General features: G+C 40.4%; 1 protein-coding gene across 2 annotated transcripts in view; it reads left to right on the top strand.

The window, feature by feature from the left end:
- The first annotated feature begins 765 nt into the window (after window positions 1–765).
- The window catches only part of ZFPM2 (zinc finger protein, FOG family member 2), a 417,173-nt gene continuing 398,686 nt past the window's right edge, over window positions 766–19,252 (top strand). For both annotated transcript variants that reach the window (XM_044295248.1, XM_044295247.1), the window contains exon 1: window positions 766–1,121. In XM_044295248.1, coding sequence (XP_044151183.1) covers window positions 1,082–1,121 — 40 coding nt within the window. In that variant the 5' untranslated portion in view covers window positions 766–1,081. The remainder of the gene's footprint in view (window positions 1,122–19,252) is intronic.

The following is a 19,252-nucleotide window of genomic DNA, read 5'->3' as shown; positions in this document are numbered from 1 at the left end:
TAGATAGATAGATATGAGATAGATAGATAGATAGATATGAGATAGATAGATAGATAGATAGATATGAGATAGATAGATAGATAGATAGATCGATAGATAGATAGATATGAGATAGATAGATAATAGATAGATAGATAGATAGATAGATAGATAGATAAACTTGGGAAGACGAAGATGCAGCACACTTTTTTAATCGGGTGCAAAATCAAAATTTTCCTTTGAAATCCATGGTGTGCTGCTGGCTTTTTTCCCATTGTAGATAGATAGATAGATAGATAGATAGATAGATAGATAGATAGATAGATATGAGATAGATAGATATATTATACTTTTTTCTTGGTTTTGAGGATTTCCCTGCTGCAGGTGGATTGAATGGTATGATGTGGATTACGTTTAAGCAACAGACAGATAAGATCAGTTACTGAGCAGGAGGAAATGTTCTGCAATGAGCTCTAATAGTAAAATAGTAAAAACTTTTTACATTCCAGCGCTGAGTCCATTTGCAGAAGCTGCCCTCACACACACAGCACAGGTATAGCACATAACATGCTCACACACATGACATGCATGCACAGTACAGAGCCTTCTCTGTGAGGGTTACTCGGATGCTCCTGTCTTCACACATTCTTCTTGTGACACTTTGTGGAGGGTTTTTCCTCCCTGCTCATCTCTTATCTCCCTCCCCTTGCACTGGAAAAGTGCAGTTTGCTCCACCTCCTCTTTCCTCCCCATTCAGCAATCAGTCAGGGAGAGTGAATGTGCTGAGGCTCAGGCAGCAGCAGCAGCAGCATCCACCCTGGGACTCCTCCATGAGAGCACTTCCCTCCCTCCTCTCACTACTACCCTCTCGCTGTCTCTTTACAATCCTTTATCCCTTCACTCTGTCATCCCTCTGCTCCGCTCCCCTTCCACCTCTCCCTCTCGTCAGTGTGCACTGCCCTCATCCAGCCACTCCGCACCCTCCTCTCCCCTCTCCTCTTCACATCATTTGACTTTGAATCGCAAGACGTCGATCGATCTCTCCTATGAAACGATCCAATTGATCTGTCGCTCCTGGTTCCTGAGGAAGTAGCAGAGCAGCATGTCCCGGAGAAAGCAGAGCAAGCCACGACAAATTAAACGTGAGTCCCAGGGTGTGCTGACAGGGGAGGAGGGAGACGTCTTTAAGACTGCGAACAAGTCCAGTTGATTTTTTTTTCTTTTCTTTTACTTATTTATAGGAATAGTGGGAAGTTATGGGGAAGGCATAGCCTGGCACTAATCATGGCACGTCACGGTTATAGAGGCATTGCCCGTCACAGACGTACCGTACAGATAGGACGCTCTCTATATATAGTGCGCGCACACAATCACTATCTGACCTCTTTGTGATTACAACTCCCAGCTGTCAAATGAGCGTGTGCAGCACACAACTCCAACTCTACAACTACATGCCCTATCGGTGTCAGTGGCCTTTGTGGAATTGGCACCGCAACTTCGCCCAAGTTCATTTATTGCATACCCCAAACACCACCAATTCTAACAGTCCTTGGGCATCCATGAGTCACTCGGTCCCTATCACTTCTAAGTGACTTTTTGCAGCACATCCTTTTCACATCTACAGTTCACCATTTTTTGATACTCCGCTCTACTCTAGAAGGAGGGCGATATAGTACCCTGACCCCCCGAAAACATTAGAACGTGAACTAATTAGATCCCAGCTCTGTAGCAGTGCATCTTCATCAGAACTTCCATGCCACTAATCCTCATGTCACGCTCTCCAGGGCTGCTCCATCGCTAGCTTTTTACTATTGATTTTTCCTCGCTCTAATTGGACCGGTAGAGCTAATTCCAGATGACTTTTATGGACTCTCTATGACACTTATCGAAGTCGTCGCCACCTTCAATAATATGTATATATCACTCTTTAAATATCCTGCTCCTATCAGCTGCGAGCGTGCCAATGCGTTCCGTAGAATAAATATTTATAGGGAAATTGTTCTAAAAAAAAATTGGTGTCAATTTATTTGTTGTCAATTTTTGGGGGCGAAGAAAAAACATTTATTGCATTTCAGTTTCCCGGTGTGTGGGTGTTTATTTCGTTAGTGTACTTTGGAAACTTTTGAAGATGTACTTTTTGGCTTGTTGGCGCTGCTCGTTACACAGCGTGGCGTATTAATATGTTATTGAACTTGCGGGCCTGTCGTGTAATGATGCCGTCACGTCGTCCCAGCTGTAAGGTTACTGACTCGATTGTTCATAAACTATTAGCAGTAATTGCTCCGTGGAACACAGACCATCTAAATGGCCTTTTGTGTACTTTGTTATCTCCTCAATTAAATTTGTTCATATTTTTTTTTTGGGGGGGATTCATCTAATGATGGGAGATAAAAGTGAGGGATGTTAATTGGAAAATGCACATTGTGTCGTTAACCGGTCTGAAATGTTGACGTGACAGGGACAAGGCTGTGTCAGTGTAATGGCATGGTGACAGTATTGATCAGCGATGGAATGTAAACTGTATTTGACATACATTTTGTGTGTGGTTGTAGTACATTCTAGATTCTTTTTAGGTTTTTGTGTTAAGAATTATGTTTAGTTTATATAGTTTGGGATTTTTACCCTCTTCATGCAAATATCCCAATAGGCCGGGAGTAACTACTGCAAGTTTACAAGGCCTCTAAAAACTGAGACGTCCCATGGCATTGTCTTTGCAATTTGAAATATATGGAAATGTGTATATATATATATATTTGATTATTATTTTGCAAGCTATAATTTGAAAAAACTGCATTTGAATGCAAATTACAAAATGACCTCTCCAATAAGATGTTATAAATTGCCCCCCTGTAGGATAACCTAAGCCGCCCCCTATCATTCGTAACCATTTAGCGGCAGATATCACTAGAATGCTGCTCAGAAGAAAATAGCCAGCAAAACAGAAGTCCTCTTGTGCCAAGAAACTCCAGAGACAGTCATTTTAAAGGACAAAAAGGTTGTTGGGAAGAGTTTTTTTTTCTCTCCTCTTCTCGTACTGCATTCTTTTCTGTGCTATCTAAAATTGTGATTTATGCAGTATTTTAATATTTTGCTTATTCTTTCCCCTTGGGTGCTCTCTGGGCAGCGATAAAAAGGCAAAGCTGAAAGAGCACCATTAATTTGCTCTGATGACTGGCCAGATAAGGAGAGATAATGGGAAAGATAAGCTGGGAAGATATACCATCAGAAACCCGATTATTACCATTAAAATTCCAGCCCAGCAATCTGCAGAAGCCTGATAATTCCTTCTCCGTTTCCACCACTTTGGATGATAAGGCAAAAAATAGTCACTCAGTGCTCCTTGATTAGACTGCCTGGATATCCTGATAATGCGGTGATAAATTATGTATTTTGCCCCCACGTTTTGTCATTTAAAAAAAAAAATCGGATTTTATTCTGTATTTTTTATTTTTTATTTTTGCTTTGTATAGTATTTTATGCTTAGAATCTTGTAGAAAATCTCCCTCCCTCCCCTCCCGCACCAGAAAATAAAACCTTTCTCTTGTGAGCTATTATTCTAATAGGAGGTTGATAAAAAGCAGTGATAGGAGACGAGGTGTTTTGTGTGGGAGTACCATATCAATGCTATCAACTCATCTCCCTGCGCCAGCTGCTCGCTCTTGTTGTCACAAGGCTTATCACCCCCTGCCAATATGCCAATAAATTGCCCAGATTGTCCTTCGTCATGTCAGTTTTAGAATCATTTTGGAAATAAAAATCGAGACAACTTGTAATTTTTTTTCTTTCATTTTTCTTAGTTTTTTTGAAATTTTTGGAACTTTTATTGACCAGGTTCGAATGCAGTACTTTACATGGTCTGCAAACTCCTAAGAGGTAGCTAACGTCTACTATAGAGGGACCAGACATGGTGGGAGGAGCGTAGCATCATAGTTTTGTTTGTTGGCAAACAGCATTCCGCAGCCATGTGTCACAGGATTCCTAAGCTTAAAAATAAGCATCGCTTTGGCAGATCTGAATGCCGAAAATATATAGCAGGCCTATCATTTCATACATATGTAATATAGAATATAAGTCTTCCAAAAAAAAAAAGGTAAAAAAAATCACGTGATGTGTGAATATTAAAAAAATAAATTAAATGATATTTAAAGTCATGTGGTCTCAAGCAAAAAAAATATGAATCACGCGATCTAGAAATAGTTTTAAAAAAATTACAATGATATTATGTCATGTCCTCTCGAACTAGTTCATAAGTCATTCAGCTCAATGTCTTTGATATGAACTGAGCTACACAGGGAAATACACATGGTTTAACCCTTAGAAGTGCATGGCCTTAGTCTTGTCTGGTTTATCTTGTTTGTCACAGATAATATGAATTTGTTTCGTAACGATCTGCAGATTTGTTCTACTCTTGAGTCGCCCATTAATATTGCTAATTTTGATGATATTTTTCGAACTTGAGCTATGGAACCTAAGACTGTTCAAGGTGACTTATCTTGAACTAACATTAAGGTGACTTCAGATTTTTGTTTTATTTTTTTCATAATTTCTTGCATTTTTATGTAAGTTCTTACGGATTTTATACTTTATGTTATATTTGTTTTATATACTTTTGGTGTCCATTCACATTTTATGCAAGATATACACTATATATATATATGTTCTTAAATTGTTACCCCCATAACTTATTGATGGGCATTTGAAGTTGACTTGATAATATTTTGTGAAATGCAGTCCTCACCTCCGTCAGGGCTAAGGTGGTATACACCTGCAATACTACAAATTGAATTGTGCATCTGGATGTTATGGTGGCAGAGCAGCCAACTGTGTACAACTCGGCAGAATTTGATTTAGAAAATAAGGTTGGACCCTTCGCAAGCATTATGATAATTGAAAAGAATCTGTTGAATAGATGCCACCGAAAAAAAAGTGTCCGTGTCAGGAAATGTGTAAATCTGTCTGTTCATGGCAAACATCTTCTGCGTCTTCCTTGATGATGAGACATAATTCCACACATTTTAGGATAATTTTTTTGTGTGTTTATGTGTAATAATCCAGGCTCGGACTTGAAAGCTATTGCCAATTTTATGAGGTGTTTCACGGCCATGAATATAATCATATAGAACATACATCTCCAGAATAATCGAGCAGGATAGTTAAAAATGAAAATCATAGGTACGGGTCTACGCCAATCATAATGAATATGCTTCTTTTTTGTAAGGCCATGGATAGAGGTCTACACTAACTAAATCACAAGTAGCCATCCCAAGTTGGAAGGTTGCCCTATTGGTGGGATATTGGAGAATATACTTTTGTCCTCAATATTTATTTAGATAACAGATGAGAATGCTTCAAAGTCATAAAATGAATTTTTTTTTTTACAAAAAAGAAAGATTTTTCCACATCATTCTTATCCCAAATTTTTTTGATAAGCAACACAATCATTTTTACATTCTCATACAAGGCATCAGTAAATCACAGCTTTCTGTGTTGTAAATGATATCTTATTTTTAATGGCTACATATAAATGTTATCTGAATGGAATTGGAAAGTGTATGATTAGAGATTTGGTTTAAAAAAAAAATAATTCTGTTGATGAATTGCCCAAAACTGTTGCGAGCCAATCTGGTATTGCTGCCAGTATGTTGATCTTCTTCCTGCATGAAGAAAATTTAGGCTCTCTTAATCCTATTGCCCTCCCTAAATTCCAGCAGCAGTTGAGCTCGGGGTGCAGATTATATTGACAATTCCAGGTCTTTTTGTTGGATGACCTTAAGATATTTTTGGCAACATGTAAAATGTTATTAATTCAGTTAAGAAATGTTTTTTTTAAATATAAATATCTAGCGATATAAAGAATAGAGTTGAATTTTTTTTTTAGATTTTTTTTTGCAAATTCCTAACATTTGAAAATCTGTAACAGACATCAAACCTAGAGTAGATAACTAGAGAAGTTGGACATTTTTAGTCAGGATGGACAGGCACATTTTCCTAGAATGCCATAAGCCGTAATTGATAGAAACTATTTTCATTTATTTTATTTTTCAGTTGTAATTTATATATTTTTTACATTATGTATTTTATTACATTAAATTCCTAATACTTAGTAATTCTTTTTTTTTCTATTTGCAAATTTTATTTTTGAATATTTTATTTTTATTTTATTTCAGCCATTTTTGCTTCATTTGGTCTAGCTGGTGTGAATATGAAAATCCTGTGCACCCTTTTTACAATGTATTAGCATGGAGATAACGCATTTGTTTATTGTCTTGCGGAATCAGCTGTTAGTATCTGTGCCACAGGTAACAATTGACTTTTCAGGCTTTAAGTTAATAGCCTTGTCTCTTCCTTGTATGGATCAATATTCGTATTAATTAATCACCGTTATCAGGGCGAAGATCTGGTTCTATTTGTTGTTACATCAGCAAAATATCAATAGGGAAAGTGGACTCTCTGAGATCGTCATGGCAACTTCATCTCTTGGGTCAAAGAAAGTTTATCTTATCTGCTCATGGAGAGTAGCAAACTGTTTAGGGATCTAGTTTGAACTCTCACTGCATCGATTTAGTTTTTTTTTTTGTTTGCAAATAGAAACCGAATTCCAATCACAAGGGATAGAAGAGATTTAAATATTAATGCCCGGAAGCATGCCCGTCAGGTGGATACTTATTTCCGTTGTTTTTGCATTGACCATAACGGTTCGCGTCTCTGAATGACCAACTGTTCTTCCAAAAGTGTTGCAATTTTTAATAATTAAAAAATCTCATTGGAACACGTATTATAAGAATCAGTAATCATGCAGTTTTTATTTGTTTTTGTTTTTTTAATATCGACTCTTTGCCTAGCATTTTATACTGTACGTTTGCTGCTACACAGAACATATCAAGCACTTTACCTTTTACTAGTGTTCAATATTTGGAAGCCTCTTACCCCAGCACAATTTCTTGTTTGACCTGTTTTTAATCTTGGATAGGCCCGAGTATTATAATCCATCTAGTCTTTTTGATAGCTTTGGCTCTACCTAACTAAAACTGGAATTCATTAAAATCCACCAGATTCAAATCCAAGGGAACTCACACCTTGTTCTAATTTTTTATTTCGGTGACAGAGAGGGACATGATAATATGCAAGTAAATGCTGAACCGTCTGGGTGTTTAGTTACCGTATTTTTCGCTTTAAAAGACACACTTTTCCCCCCCAAAAGCTGGGGGAAATGGCAGTGCGTCTTATAAAGCGAATGGAGCAATTTTTAAATGTCTGACACTGATACATCGCCGGCCGCTATGCAGCACAGCACGGCCTGTGATGTATCAGGAGGGGCTGGAGGCTGGCAACTGCTGTTGCACTCGTGGCGGGGCCCAGTGCAGTCACTGTACTCCATTACACCAGGCCAAGCTCACTGCAGTCTTTACATGTAAAGTCTGTTTATTTAATGCTCAAGCAGTGGATCTGGTTTGTTAAACTAGCGCAATTGTCTGTAGTAGTACTCACTATCAAAGCGGCGAGCAGGCCAGCAGCGTAACGTCGCTCACTCGGTCATGCTCCCCACAGTTCATTAATGCAGCTGGCGGAGCAGGAGCGTGACTGAGTGAGTAACGTTACGCTGCCGGCCTGCCCGCCACTTTGATAGCGAGTACTACTACAGACGAGTGCGCTAGTTTAACAAACCAGATCCACTGCTTGAGCATTAAATAAACAGACTTTACATGTAAAGACTGCTGTGAGTGGGGCCCGGCGTAATAGGGTCACCATTCACACAGGGACATGAGGGGACACATAAATAACGTAATACTGTAACACATAGGGCCATGAGGGGACCAAGATGCTATATGTGTGTCATCCACAGATCCCCCCCATAACCGTGTCACTCACATATCCCCCATAATAGTGTCATCCACAGTCCACCATAGGTTCAAAACCCACCAAAAGCACACCTTTTGGTTCAAATTTTTTTTTCTTATTTTCCTCCTCAAAAATCTAGGTGTGTCTTATCATCAGGTGCGTCTTACAAAGAGAAAAATACAGTATTCAAAAATGGGGAGATAAAAAGGTAATTTTTGCCAAATTTGTGAGTGTAAAATTGTGTAATGTGAAATTATTTAATGTAGCTTAAAGAAACAAAAACATTACAATTAAGCAATGACATGGGGGTTATGTAATAAAAGGATGTAATTTTAATTTTATATTGTCTTTTAGCACTATTTGAATTCTCCTATTTTTGTTAAGCACATAGTTCATGTTATGCCTCTGTACGCCATCAGCTTTGGGGTCTTCAGGGTATTACATACAGTACTTGCTTCCATTGCACCATTCCTGAACTTGGCAGAGTCCTATCTTGCTGTTACTCTGCAGTTGTAGGAAATGTCCTCAATTAGTACTTTGGCTCCTTTTCAGTTGCTTCTTGAAAGCTTTTTTGCGCGTATTAGATACTTGTTGGTTTTATTACTTTGTACTGTCATTACAGTTGTGTTACTTTTTGGATGTTTTTGAATGTTCATAAATGTGCATGGACATATCTTGGCTGGTCATGTATCAAAGATTCTTGTATGATATCTTTTTAGCTCTCCACTTGCTTTACTAGTGATCGTTGCCTGAAATAATGATATGCTTTGTTCCTATGGGAGTTTTATAAACTCATATTACATGTGTTAAAATGCCATGCCTCGAGACTGCTTTACTACATGATATTGCCCAATGAAATGGCCAAAATTAAATGGCCTTAGCCTGAAACTGTATTGCTTAGAATGAAATCAGTATGTTAAAATCAAGATATATATATATATATATTAGGGAAAAATTCTGGATGAGTTTGTCAGTATTTTTGGAACATTTATCACTTAAACAAGTACAAATGTATTACTGCATCAGTTATTGATAACACTTCTTTATTGGACACATAGCTGTGTCCATCGATGGGCAAGTTATGTGACAACATGAATTTAATACTGTGTTCCATTGTTTTTTGGCAGTCCTGAATTGCTCAGTTGAGTGGTTAATACATTTCTTTGTGTCGTTTCTTGTCTAAAGATATTGGTCACTTAGTTGGCTTTACGAAAAAAAAATCATAAATAATAACAAATCATAAAACAAAAATACATGTAAGCATTTATTCAACCCTATCACTGAGTTTGACCTCTCAGGGTAACAAAAAATTTGATAGCTCACACAAAGATTATCCCACATGTTGGAAAATATCCAGTCTTCAAACTTGATCTGTATATTATGCCTTTGATGAGAGTGGGACTGGTCCCCTATGCATCAACAACTTCAGGGAATCTGAAGTCTGGCATGTCTCACCATCCAATGTGCTGGTAGGACCTCTACCTTTCACCTCTGTAGGTTAAGAATTTCTCTACTAAGAGATCCCAAAATTTGTTTTAAAAACCTAAATCTTTGCAATTTTCTCTGAACTGTACCTTCTGTACCAAGGATCTAAGTAGCAAACATTTTCTTATGACATCTAAATTTTTTAGTCTGCTAAAGTTTTTGAAAGTTCAAATTGTTTTATAGTGAAAAAAGTCAAAATAGCTTTACAGTGTGTTAATGTCTACAGTGTATACTTTTATTTTCTGGTTTATCCACCTATAGGACTTCCACAGAAATAGCATGTAGACTTAAAGAGATTAAAGAATTCAGTCAAGTGAAAGTTGAGGCTTCTGTATATGTCCAGCCATGTTGAAATCTTATGAAGTAATCACAAATTCCATGAAATTTGGTTTCCCCCCAAAGTTGCCTGTATGAATATCATATGAATTTAAATTGACCCTTAGGTCCCTTTCACACGAGCGTGATTTCCGCGTGGGTGCAATGCGTGACGTGAACGCATAGCACCCACACTGAATCCTGACCCATTCATTTCAATGGGTCTGTGCACATGAGCGTTGTTTTTCACGCATCAGTTCTGCGTTGCGTGAAAATCGCAGCATGTTCTATATTCTGCGTTTTTCACGCAGCCCTGGCCCCATAGAAGTGAATGGGGCTGCGTGAAAAACGCAATGCATCCGCAAGCAAGTGCGGGTGCGATGCGTTTTTCACTGATGGTTGCTAAGAGATGTTGTTTGTAAACATTCCGTTTTTTATCACGCGCGTGAAAAACGCATCAAAACGCATTGCACCCACGCGGAAAAAACTGAACAACTAGACGCAATCACAGACAAAACTGACTGAACTTGCTTGCAAAATAGTGCGAGTTTCACTGAACGCACCCTGAACACATCCGGCCCCAATCCGCAACGCCCGTGTGAAACCAGCCTTAACGCTGGGTTCACACCTGAGCGTTTTACAGCGCGTTCCTACGCGCTGTAAAACGCACAACAGGCAAGAACCAATGATTCCCTATGGGAAGGGTTCACACCTGGGCATTTTACAGCGCGTACGATCGCGCTGTAAAACGCCCGACGCTCAAACAAGTACAGGAGCTTTTTTTGGCGCGTTTGACGTGCGTTTGGGCCATAGACTCTTTGGACAACACTGCTGTCAATCACCCAAACGCGCGTCAAACGCGCGTTCACTATAAAAAAAAACGCGCATAAAACGCGCGACAAAAACGCGCATAGAAACGCGCGTTTGTGAAACGCCTAGGTGTGAACCCAGCGTAAGAGAATTCTTAAATGAAGGTGAATATTTGGTTTCCAGACCTGTTGTGCTGTATGTGCCTTTGAGCTGTCAAAGACGCTTTTATACTGTATCTTTAGTCAATGGCGTTTATTATGTTGTCCTGTTATTTGTGAAACTGTGTGATTCTTGTGTTTTTTATTTTTATAAAAAATAACTTTTTTACTTCCTTTTTGCAATCTACTTACTAGTGAATATTTTTAAACAATGTTTGGCCCACCTTTGAAACTTATTGTATTGGAACGTCATTGATTTTGTGTATTGTCTAAAAGAACATAAATTCTGTAAAAAAAAATAACCTGTCTATACAAAGTCAAATTTTAATCGCTGGTTTTAAATTGAGCAAAATCAGAAATACATTGGAGGATTCTGAGAACTAGAGGCATGCATTTCAACATTTTTCTAAATTTTTGAAAAAGTTGGTGCCCTGAACCCAATCTCTCTTTTTTCTTGTAAAATAAAGAAATGCAGGGGTGGACTGAAAACTTAAAGTGGCCCTGGAAAAAAACTAAAAGTGGCCTTATTTTGTAGTGGAGCCCAAATTGACAAAAGGGAGGATCAACACAAGTAGGCGGGCCAGCAATCATGGCACATTATACAACCCCTGCAGAGACAAATTACAGAGTGCACTACAAAATACTGCTCCAGCCGCACAGAACACCTTCTCAAAAACTACTCCTCTATGGTGGCCAGTGTCAGCTGCCATATCCTGTATTCCTACTCCAGTTGCCTTACGATGGCAATACAGTTAAAATTAGGAATCAGGAGGGGAGCTGTGTCATGGTTTGGTGGTAGTGGACCCTGACAATTTAGCCGTGCATGCTTGTTGCCAGTGGCAAAGTGTAGTTTTTAGCATGTTTACACACTTTCCCTTTAAGGTTGTTGTCCCTTCCCATTCTGGTGGGTATGAGGTTAAAGTGTGAGCAAGGTGGAGCTGGGTGTGGGCTCCTATAGTACTTCGGCTTGGAGCCTGAGGTTAATGGGACTTCAGCTTCTTGTGGAGCTGGAGTTATGCTGCCATCCTGGACCTTACCATCTTTCCAGTTTGAGGGACCCCTTGTTGGACATAGATTGACATCCCTTATGTATCCTCCATGTTCCCTACCTTACCTGTGTTGATGTTTGGTGTGGGTTTATGTTCAGGGTGTGATGTATGTCCTGTTGTAGTTTCATGTCTGGTCTTTTGGTGTTGTTCATCCAGCATGTATGCAAGGTCTTTCCCTGTATGTTGTGCCTCCGGTGAGGGGGCTCCTCGGTTCCTCGGAGGGGGAACCTCGTTGACCACCTGCCTGCGGATATTGGGCTCCAGGGTTTCCCAGAAGGGTAATCACTAATCAGTAGCAGTTGTTTCATCCAGTTGTTGTGGCAGGTAAATTCTGTTGTTCCAGTTTTGTTTGCGCTGGGTGCTTACCTGCCAATCTGGTTTATGCTACTGTCTGTCCCTTTCCTTGTTGCTAGGCCTGCTGGAGACTCCGATTCATCCGTGTCGTGGATAAACAGGTCGTCTCCTAGCCCTCTGATTATTACCAAGGATCTCTAGGGTTAGTAGGGCCCGAGGTTCTGGGTATGAGCCCTCCCACCATTAGGGTTCGCTCATACAGTTAGGAGGTCAGGGCTAGGATTTAGGGATGTGTTAAAAGGTGACCAGGCCTAGTGGCATATCCTAGGCCTAGTGGCATATCCTGTTTCCAGGCCAAATGGCATATCCCGCTAACCTACATTGTACAGTGTGGAGTTTCCCCGCACTCCCCACCGTGACAGGAGCATCAGATCATTACTTAACATAACTTAGCAAAACTGATATATGTGCACAAAAATGTTGTGCATAGATCTGACATTCATCCACTGATGTCATCAGTTATAGCTTCAGTTCTCCTCTGGCGTTTTCTACTTTAAGTCAGAGAAAAACTGAACAAGATGAGTGGACATAGGTGAAGGGGGTCCACCATGCTGGCATAGTCATCATTAAAAAAAAAACTTTAATAAAGTTGTCAATGCCACATTTGCAAACTGTGCTTGCTCAGTCTATATTCTCTGCACATGTGCTGTTGATTCCAGGCAAGAGCAGGCCCATGCACATGACATTGATAGTGACACCTACATTGAGGAGAGGCCAGGCTGGGAAAGATTATGTCTCACTCGAGGACTGGAGTACTAGCATCACCAGGTGGGTAAGAAATTTAAAGATGGCTATATTAAAAAGGTGGCTAACATGACCTTGGTGTTAGAGATGAGCGAATGAATTTGTACCAGTCATCATTTGCCTCATCAACAAGAGTTATTTATCTTTGCAAGTGCAGAGGCTCTGCTTCTGCTTCTGGAGTAGGGACTGTTCACGTACCCAGAAATTTAGCAGTGCGAGAGCGAGATTGGAGGGCTCGGCCAAGACATCCAACCCTGTCAATTAAGTGGCAGGGGGAGCTTCTTCAACTGCGGGACAGCCCCTTTCAGGTGAAGAACTCTTGTTAACTGGATAAGTTAATCCTAGAAAACCCCTTTAACATACACATTTTTGTGGTTTACTGTTTACGGTTTTGAATGGTGTAGTGACTAGTGATGAGCGAAGTTATGAAAAATTCGATTCAGCTGCTTCGCCGAATTTCACAAAGAAATTGGATTTGTGACGTGACCAATTACTTTGTCACGAAATGCATTCCTTTGTATGTTGCAGGCACAATGATTAGGAATGGCAATCGCACCGCCCCCAATCATTGAACCACTCAGATGCCGCGTTCATTGCTGATTGCGGCATCTGATGCTACAGCTGTGGGCTTTCAGGGGTTAATCCGGTAAAAAATATACATACTCACCTTATCCATTCACTCGCAGAGGCCGTCACAGCCATCTTTATCTTGCTCAGTGACTTGATGACGTCATTGCGCTGACTGGGCGCATTAATAATATCACCGCACCTGGCCAGCATGCTGGCATGGTGACATCATATGTCATCCAGCGAGAGATCTTGCACAGTATCCTCAATCAAGATTGCCGTGACGGCCACTTTGCAAGCAAATGGATGAGGTGAGTATGTATAATTTTTTTTTGCCGCCATTTCAAGAAAAATAGATTTGTTACCACGAAGCATGAGGAAATTCAACTTTGCGGCAAATCGAATCTTTCCTGAAATTCGTATAGAAGTCAATTAGTTTTGCTTCCATTCGCTCAACACTAGTAGTGACCCTCGTTTTTCCATAGGGCTAAAAAACGCTATCCAGAAGAAGCTACGCTTAGATGGGTACGGATGTTATACGGGAATTTGGATTTTTTGTGTGTGTGACTAGAGCCTTAGGCAGATTGTCCCTCCTGTCCATAGATGCATATAACATACTAATGCACACGATTATTGTCTAGCCTCTGTGCCTGTAGGATTGATTAATGGTCTGCATCAGTATGGCACATGGCATCGTCTTGTTCTTTAGAGCTTGTAATCGTCCCGACGCATGTTATTTTCATAATTACTTTTGAGCATATGTAGTGCGGTACAGAATATATTAGGCCAATGTCCGCCATTGAATGGATAATGCAAGCAAAGCCCAGAACCTTAACTAAAGCCGTTTTACATGGTAGCTCAATTTTAATTGTAAAGTGCATGTTTCATTGCAGAAGGATAAAACGCATTAACGCGAATTGGTGGCTTATATGTGAATTTTTCATTTAACTCTTTGGGGATGCATTGTTTGTACATTCCTATGTAAAACAGTAAGTGGAACATCGGGATATTGTAGTACCCCAGCAGGACTACTGTAAAAGGTTAATTATTGTCAAAGATTGAATGCAAAATTATTGAGTTTATGCACCTAATAGCAATGTGTAAGGCAACCAAACAATTAATAATTTGGAAAAATGCGCAGAGCGTCACAGTTAAGGAGAACAAAACGCTCTCTGATGTGATTGGACAGCGCTACAGCCAGGGGAGAAGGAGACGCCCACAGAGAAAGACTGAGTCTCCTCCCCATTGCTCCAATGCTCAGCATTAGCATACTGAGCGGGGAAAATACCGTGAGGCACAGCATGGCGTAGGAACGCTATTTTAACAAAAAAGGCAGGGTGGCAGCATCAGTGGGGGGTACCCCGCAAGTACAGGTACTTATCTTAATTAATACAATACAGTGAAAGGTCCTCTTTAATACAACCTGTGGCCTGATTATTAACTCCACCATATATCAACCAACCCTTTGCAACTTCCATCCTGCCTTGCACAAAATCATCTACGGGCATCCCAACTAGAACCAGACAGGATCCCCAATGCCAGGATATGCCCCTAGGGAAGAAAGGGTGCACCCTCCTGTCACTGCATGGCCTCGGGGACCACTAGGGTCAAACTGTGACTACAACTACCACCTTTAGGCCCCTTTCACATGAGCAAATTTTCTGCACGGGTGCAATGCGTGACGGAATTGCGGACCCATTCATTTCTATAGGGCCACACTATGTGCTGTCCGGATCAGGAATTGCGGATCCGCACTTCCGGGTCCGCAATTCCGTTCCCGAAAAAGAATAGAACTTGTCCTATTCTTGTTCGCAATTGCGGACAAGATTAGTCATTTTCTATTATAGTGCCGGCGATGTGCGGTCTGCAAAATGCGGAATGCACATTGCCGGTGTCCGTGTTTTGTGGATCCGCAGATCCGTGGATCTGCAAAACACATACGAATGTGTGAATGGACCCTTATGCACCCTGAACGCATCCGGTGCCAATCCGTCACGCTTGTGTGAAAGAGGCCTTATAGTCACTACCACTCCTTCTATCCTCCCTTGCCCTCTGGGTCACTGCAGTATCACCATGAGTTTTAGGCCTCATGCACACGACCGTTGTTGTGTTACGTTCCGCAAAATGGGGTTCCGTTGTTCCGTGATCCGTTTCCGTTTTTGTTTCCGTGTGTCTTCCTTTCTTTTTGGAGGATCACCAGACATAAAGGAAAGTTAAAAAAAATTTTAGACAGGTTTGCCATGCAAATGATAGGAAAAAAACTAACGCGGACGTGGATGACAATCTTGTGTGCCTCCGTGTTTTTTAGCGGTCCCATTGACTTGAATGGGTCTGCAAACCGTTTTCTGCAAAAATAATAGGACAGGTTATATTTTTTTGACGGACTGGATCCACGGATCACGGACGCGGATGACAAACGGTGCATTAGCCGAATTTTCAATGGACCCATTGAAAGTCAATGGGTTCGCAGAAACTCACGAAAAACGGCACAACGGACACGGAATAAAACACTGAGCTGTGCTATATCTGACAAATGCATTTTTGCTGCACAATGTTATAAGGGATGTAGCCTGCTCTATTTTAGACCTGTTTTGAAACTATTGCTTTAAATCCTCATGACTGTAGTACGGTTGGGTCGCTTTGGCCCACTATGCTCTTCTGTGCTTTTTGGTGGACACTCTTTGTGTTGTACAAGTCACAGTAAATTCTGCATGTGCTGATATTAGTATCTGAGCCATTAGACATGTTGTTTTTTCAGATTTTGTCTTGTCTGTGATTTTGGGCTGAATTGTCTAGAAAAAAGTAAAAAGACAAAAACAACAAAAAGTTGGCACCTCTTTTCTCTCATCAGAGACTCCCCCTCACAACACTACTTTGGAGCAAATCGAAATCAGTTTTTCTTTTCTGGAAAAAAAATTATGTAAAAAAATTCCCAAGAGCATTTCTCAATAAATCTAATTCTGGTGTTGGAAAATGTTGGCGTTCACAATGTGGTCGACACAAACAGAGTATGATAATTCACCCCTCTCACAGATGTATCAGGTGCAAGTTGCAAGCAATTAAAATGACTGTACGTAATGTAAAAAGCTCAGAAAGAAAAATCACAAATATTTGTGAAAAGTTTTGTTGAATATTTGTTAAAACTTCCAATTTTTCAGTTTTAATTTTCTACTTCCTGCCTTTTATTTATATATCGTAGCCATAATGCATGTTTTTTGAAGGGCAAGTTGTATTTTCTAATGGCATCATCTTATATTGCATTGGGTGTAGTGGGAAGCTGGAAAAAAATCCAAATGGGGTGGAATTGAAAAAAAAAGGCAATTCCACCATAGTTTTATGGGTTTTGTTCTTATTGTACCATTTGGGAGTATGCATGACTTTTGGATAACTTTTTATCAAATTTTGTTTGGGGGGCGAGTGGCAAACAGCTACCTCGATCTCGACGATTGGGAGCAGCTGCTGGGGTTTCACCTCTTAGATGTCGATCATGGTCATTTTCTCTGGGTGTTTGCTGTTCAAAACGGCAGAAATCCGGAGGATATGGCGCCAGTTCAGCATGTTTAAACCCTGGACTTCTGCCGTACGTGTACAGCGGTCGGGCTTGAGAAGTTCTCCCCAGTGTGTGTGTTGTCACATGAAAGATGCATTCACCCGACGAGTGTCCCCAATAATTGACCCGGTCTTTGACCCATGTAAGATCTTATGCACACAAGTGATAAGCCTGCGTGCGTTCTGTCAATATGTCAGTGTTTTCTGTGATTCTGTTATTTCTTGCGTTTTTTTGTCATCAGTATTTTCTGGTAACCATCAGTGTAAGGGCTCATGCACACAAACTTATTTTCTATCCGTGTCCGTTTTACGGACCGTATGTGGAAAAGATTCATTTCAATGGGTCTGCAAAAAAACGGTAGTTACTCCGTGTGCATTCCATTTCCGTATGTCCGTTCTGCAAAAAAATAGAACATGTCCTATTATGGGCCACATTTTGGACAAGGATAGTGATGTTCTATTAGGGGCCAGCTGTTCCATTGCGCAAAATACAGAATGCACACGGATGCCATCTGTATTTTTTGCGGATCCATTTTTGTGGACCGCAAAATACATATGGTCGTGTGCATGAGCCCTAAAACAAACAGTCCTTCATTGTGCTTCCGTATTTATCACCGTTTTAAACAAGGACGGCACATGTGCATGAAACTCGCCTGTGTGCCTGAGTCATAAAAGTGCCCTTAGACTAAAATCACTTGGATAATTGGATTGTAACAAATCCTGGGGAGTAACGCTCTGTTCACATGGCAATAAAACGGTGTAGTCTGCCCGTTTTACTTAGTGTAGTATGCATCCAAAACGGTACAAAAACAGATTCCCATTGTTTTCAATGAAAAACGCGTGACTTGAGGTTATCCGATGACTAATGAAAAATATGAAAATCAGACATCATATAATACATGACAATCTCATTCTAACAAAGCTAGAACCAGCCCTGTACCTCACATGGATCCAGAGATCTCCCCATTCATTGCTCTACTAGATTTATATCAAGCTGGCAGCTCAATGGGAGTGTCCTTCTTCTGCAGCTAAGGGGGCGTGTCCATGCTCTCCCTATCACAGCTCAGAGGGGCGTGTCCCAGCTCTCCCTATCACAGCTCAGGAGACAGTTGGAGAATGAAACTGAGCATGTGCGACCATCTCAGTGAGCAGGACAAAGATACATTTTATTGAATAACTCAATAAACTTTTTAATTACATGCAATTACAAAAGTAGTCAGATCCAGGTGCTAGTTTGAAAACTGTGGAATATTTTTCATGGGACAACCACTTTAACGCACATGGGCGCGTATTTGTACGCAGCAGTTTTACCAAATGCTTCAGAGTTGGCATGTCACTTCTTTGAGGCAGTTTGAGTCTCCATTTAATGAGATGGCAAAGGGCTAAAGTACAGTGATGTGAATTTGGGGTGTTTACAGTGTGTATTTGGTGTTGTTTTTACGGCCCCTAAAATGACCTGTTCTCATAGGCCACAGATTTTTAGGCATTTGTATTTTGTTGTGTGAACATAGCCTTAGAGTAATGATGAAATTTGTGAATAAAACTTCAAACAGATGGACAAATCTACCTGATCTGTTCCTTTAAGAATCCGGCCTACTCTGCATACTACATTATATTATACAGACACAATAAAATTATCTTTTCCTAAAGTGACTTGGTGACTTTATTTGCTGGTAATCTCCATTGGGATGGTGCCAGCGCATGCCTCCTCGGTCTGCTCATGCACAATGCTATGTGTCCAGATGCTCTTTGTGTGCTGTTGCCTTCTGTTCAGGGCTGCTCCCATAGGACCGCTGTTTCTTTTATGTACCGCACTACAAACAATATCTAACTATTCAGATTTCTGCACTATTATTATTCACTATGTTTTATTCATTATTGCATTAATAAATAAGGCACACATTGCTAGCATCTTACGTTTGACGGTGTAGAATGCGTGTGACGGGAGTTACAAAAATGAGATTCCTCAGTGGTTGAGACCATTTAATGGCTAATTGAAAGATGATGACAAAATTGCAAGCTTTCAAGAGTTCTCAGGTCGCTTCCTCAGAAATGTTATAATTAGTGCTGAGCGAATCGAAGCCAAATTTCCTTTGATTGAAGATCTTGCACGAAATCTCATGCACGGTGACGTATGACATCACTGCGCCGGCCGGGCTGCACGAGATTTCGTGCTGGATTTTCAATCAAGATGTCGCCGGCTCTTCGTGATCAAATGGATGAGGTAAGTATGATTTAATTTATAATTTTTAAAAAATTTTACACTTTAATAATCATCTAAGATGCCGCAATCAACTATGAACGCGGCATCTAAGGGGTACAATGATGGGGAGCAGAGCTATCGCAGCTCCCTGTCAATGCACCCACTACTTACAAAGACATGTGCTTTGTGATCAAGTAAAG

The sequence above is a fragment of the Bufo gargarizans genome, chromosome 5 (genome assembly GCF_014858855.1).
Source record: "Bufo gargarizans isolate SCDJY-AF-19 chromosome 5, ASM1485885v1, whole genome shotgun sequence".
NCBI classification, from domain to species: domain Eukaryota; kingdom Metazoa; phylum Chordata; class Amphibia; order Anura; family Bufonidae; genus Bufo; species Bufo gargarizans.
The sequence above is the reverse complement of the archived record's forward strand: the minus strand, read 5'-3'. Positions and strand labels throughout refer to the sequence as shown.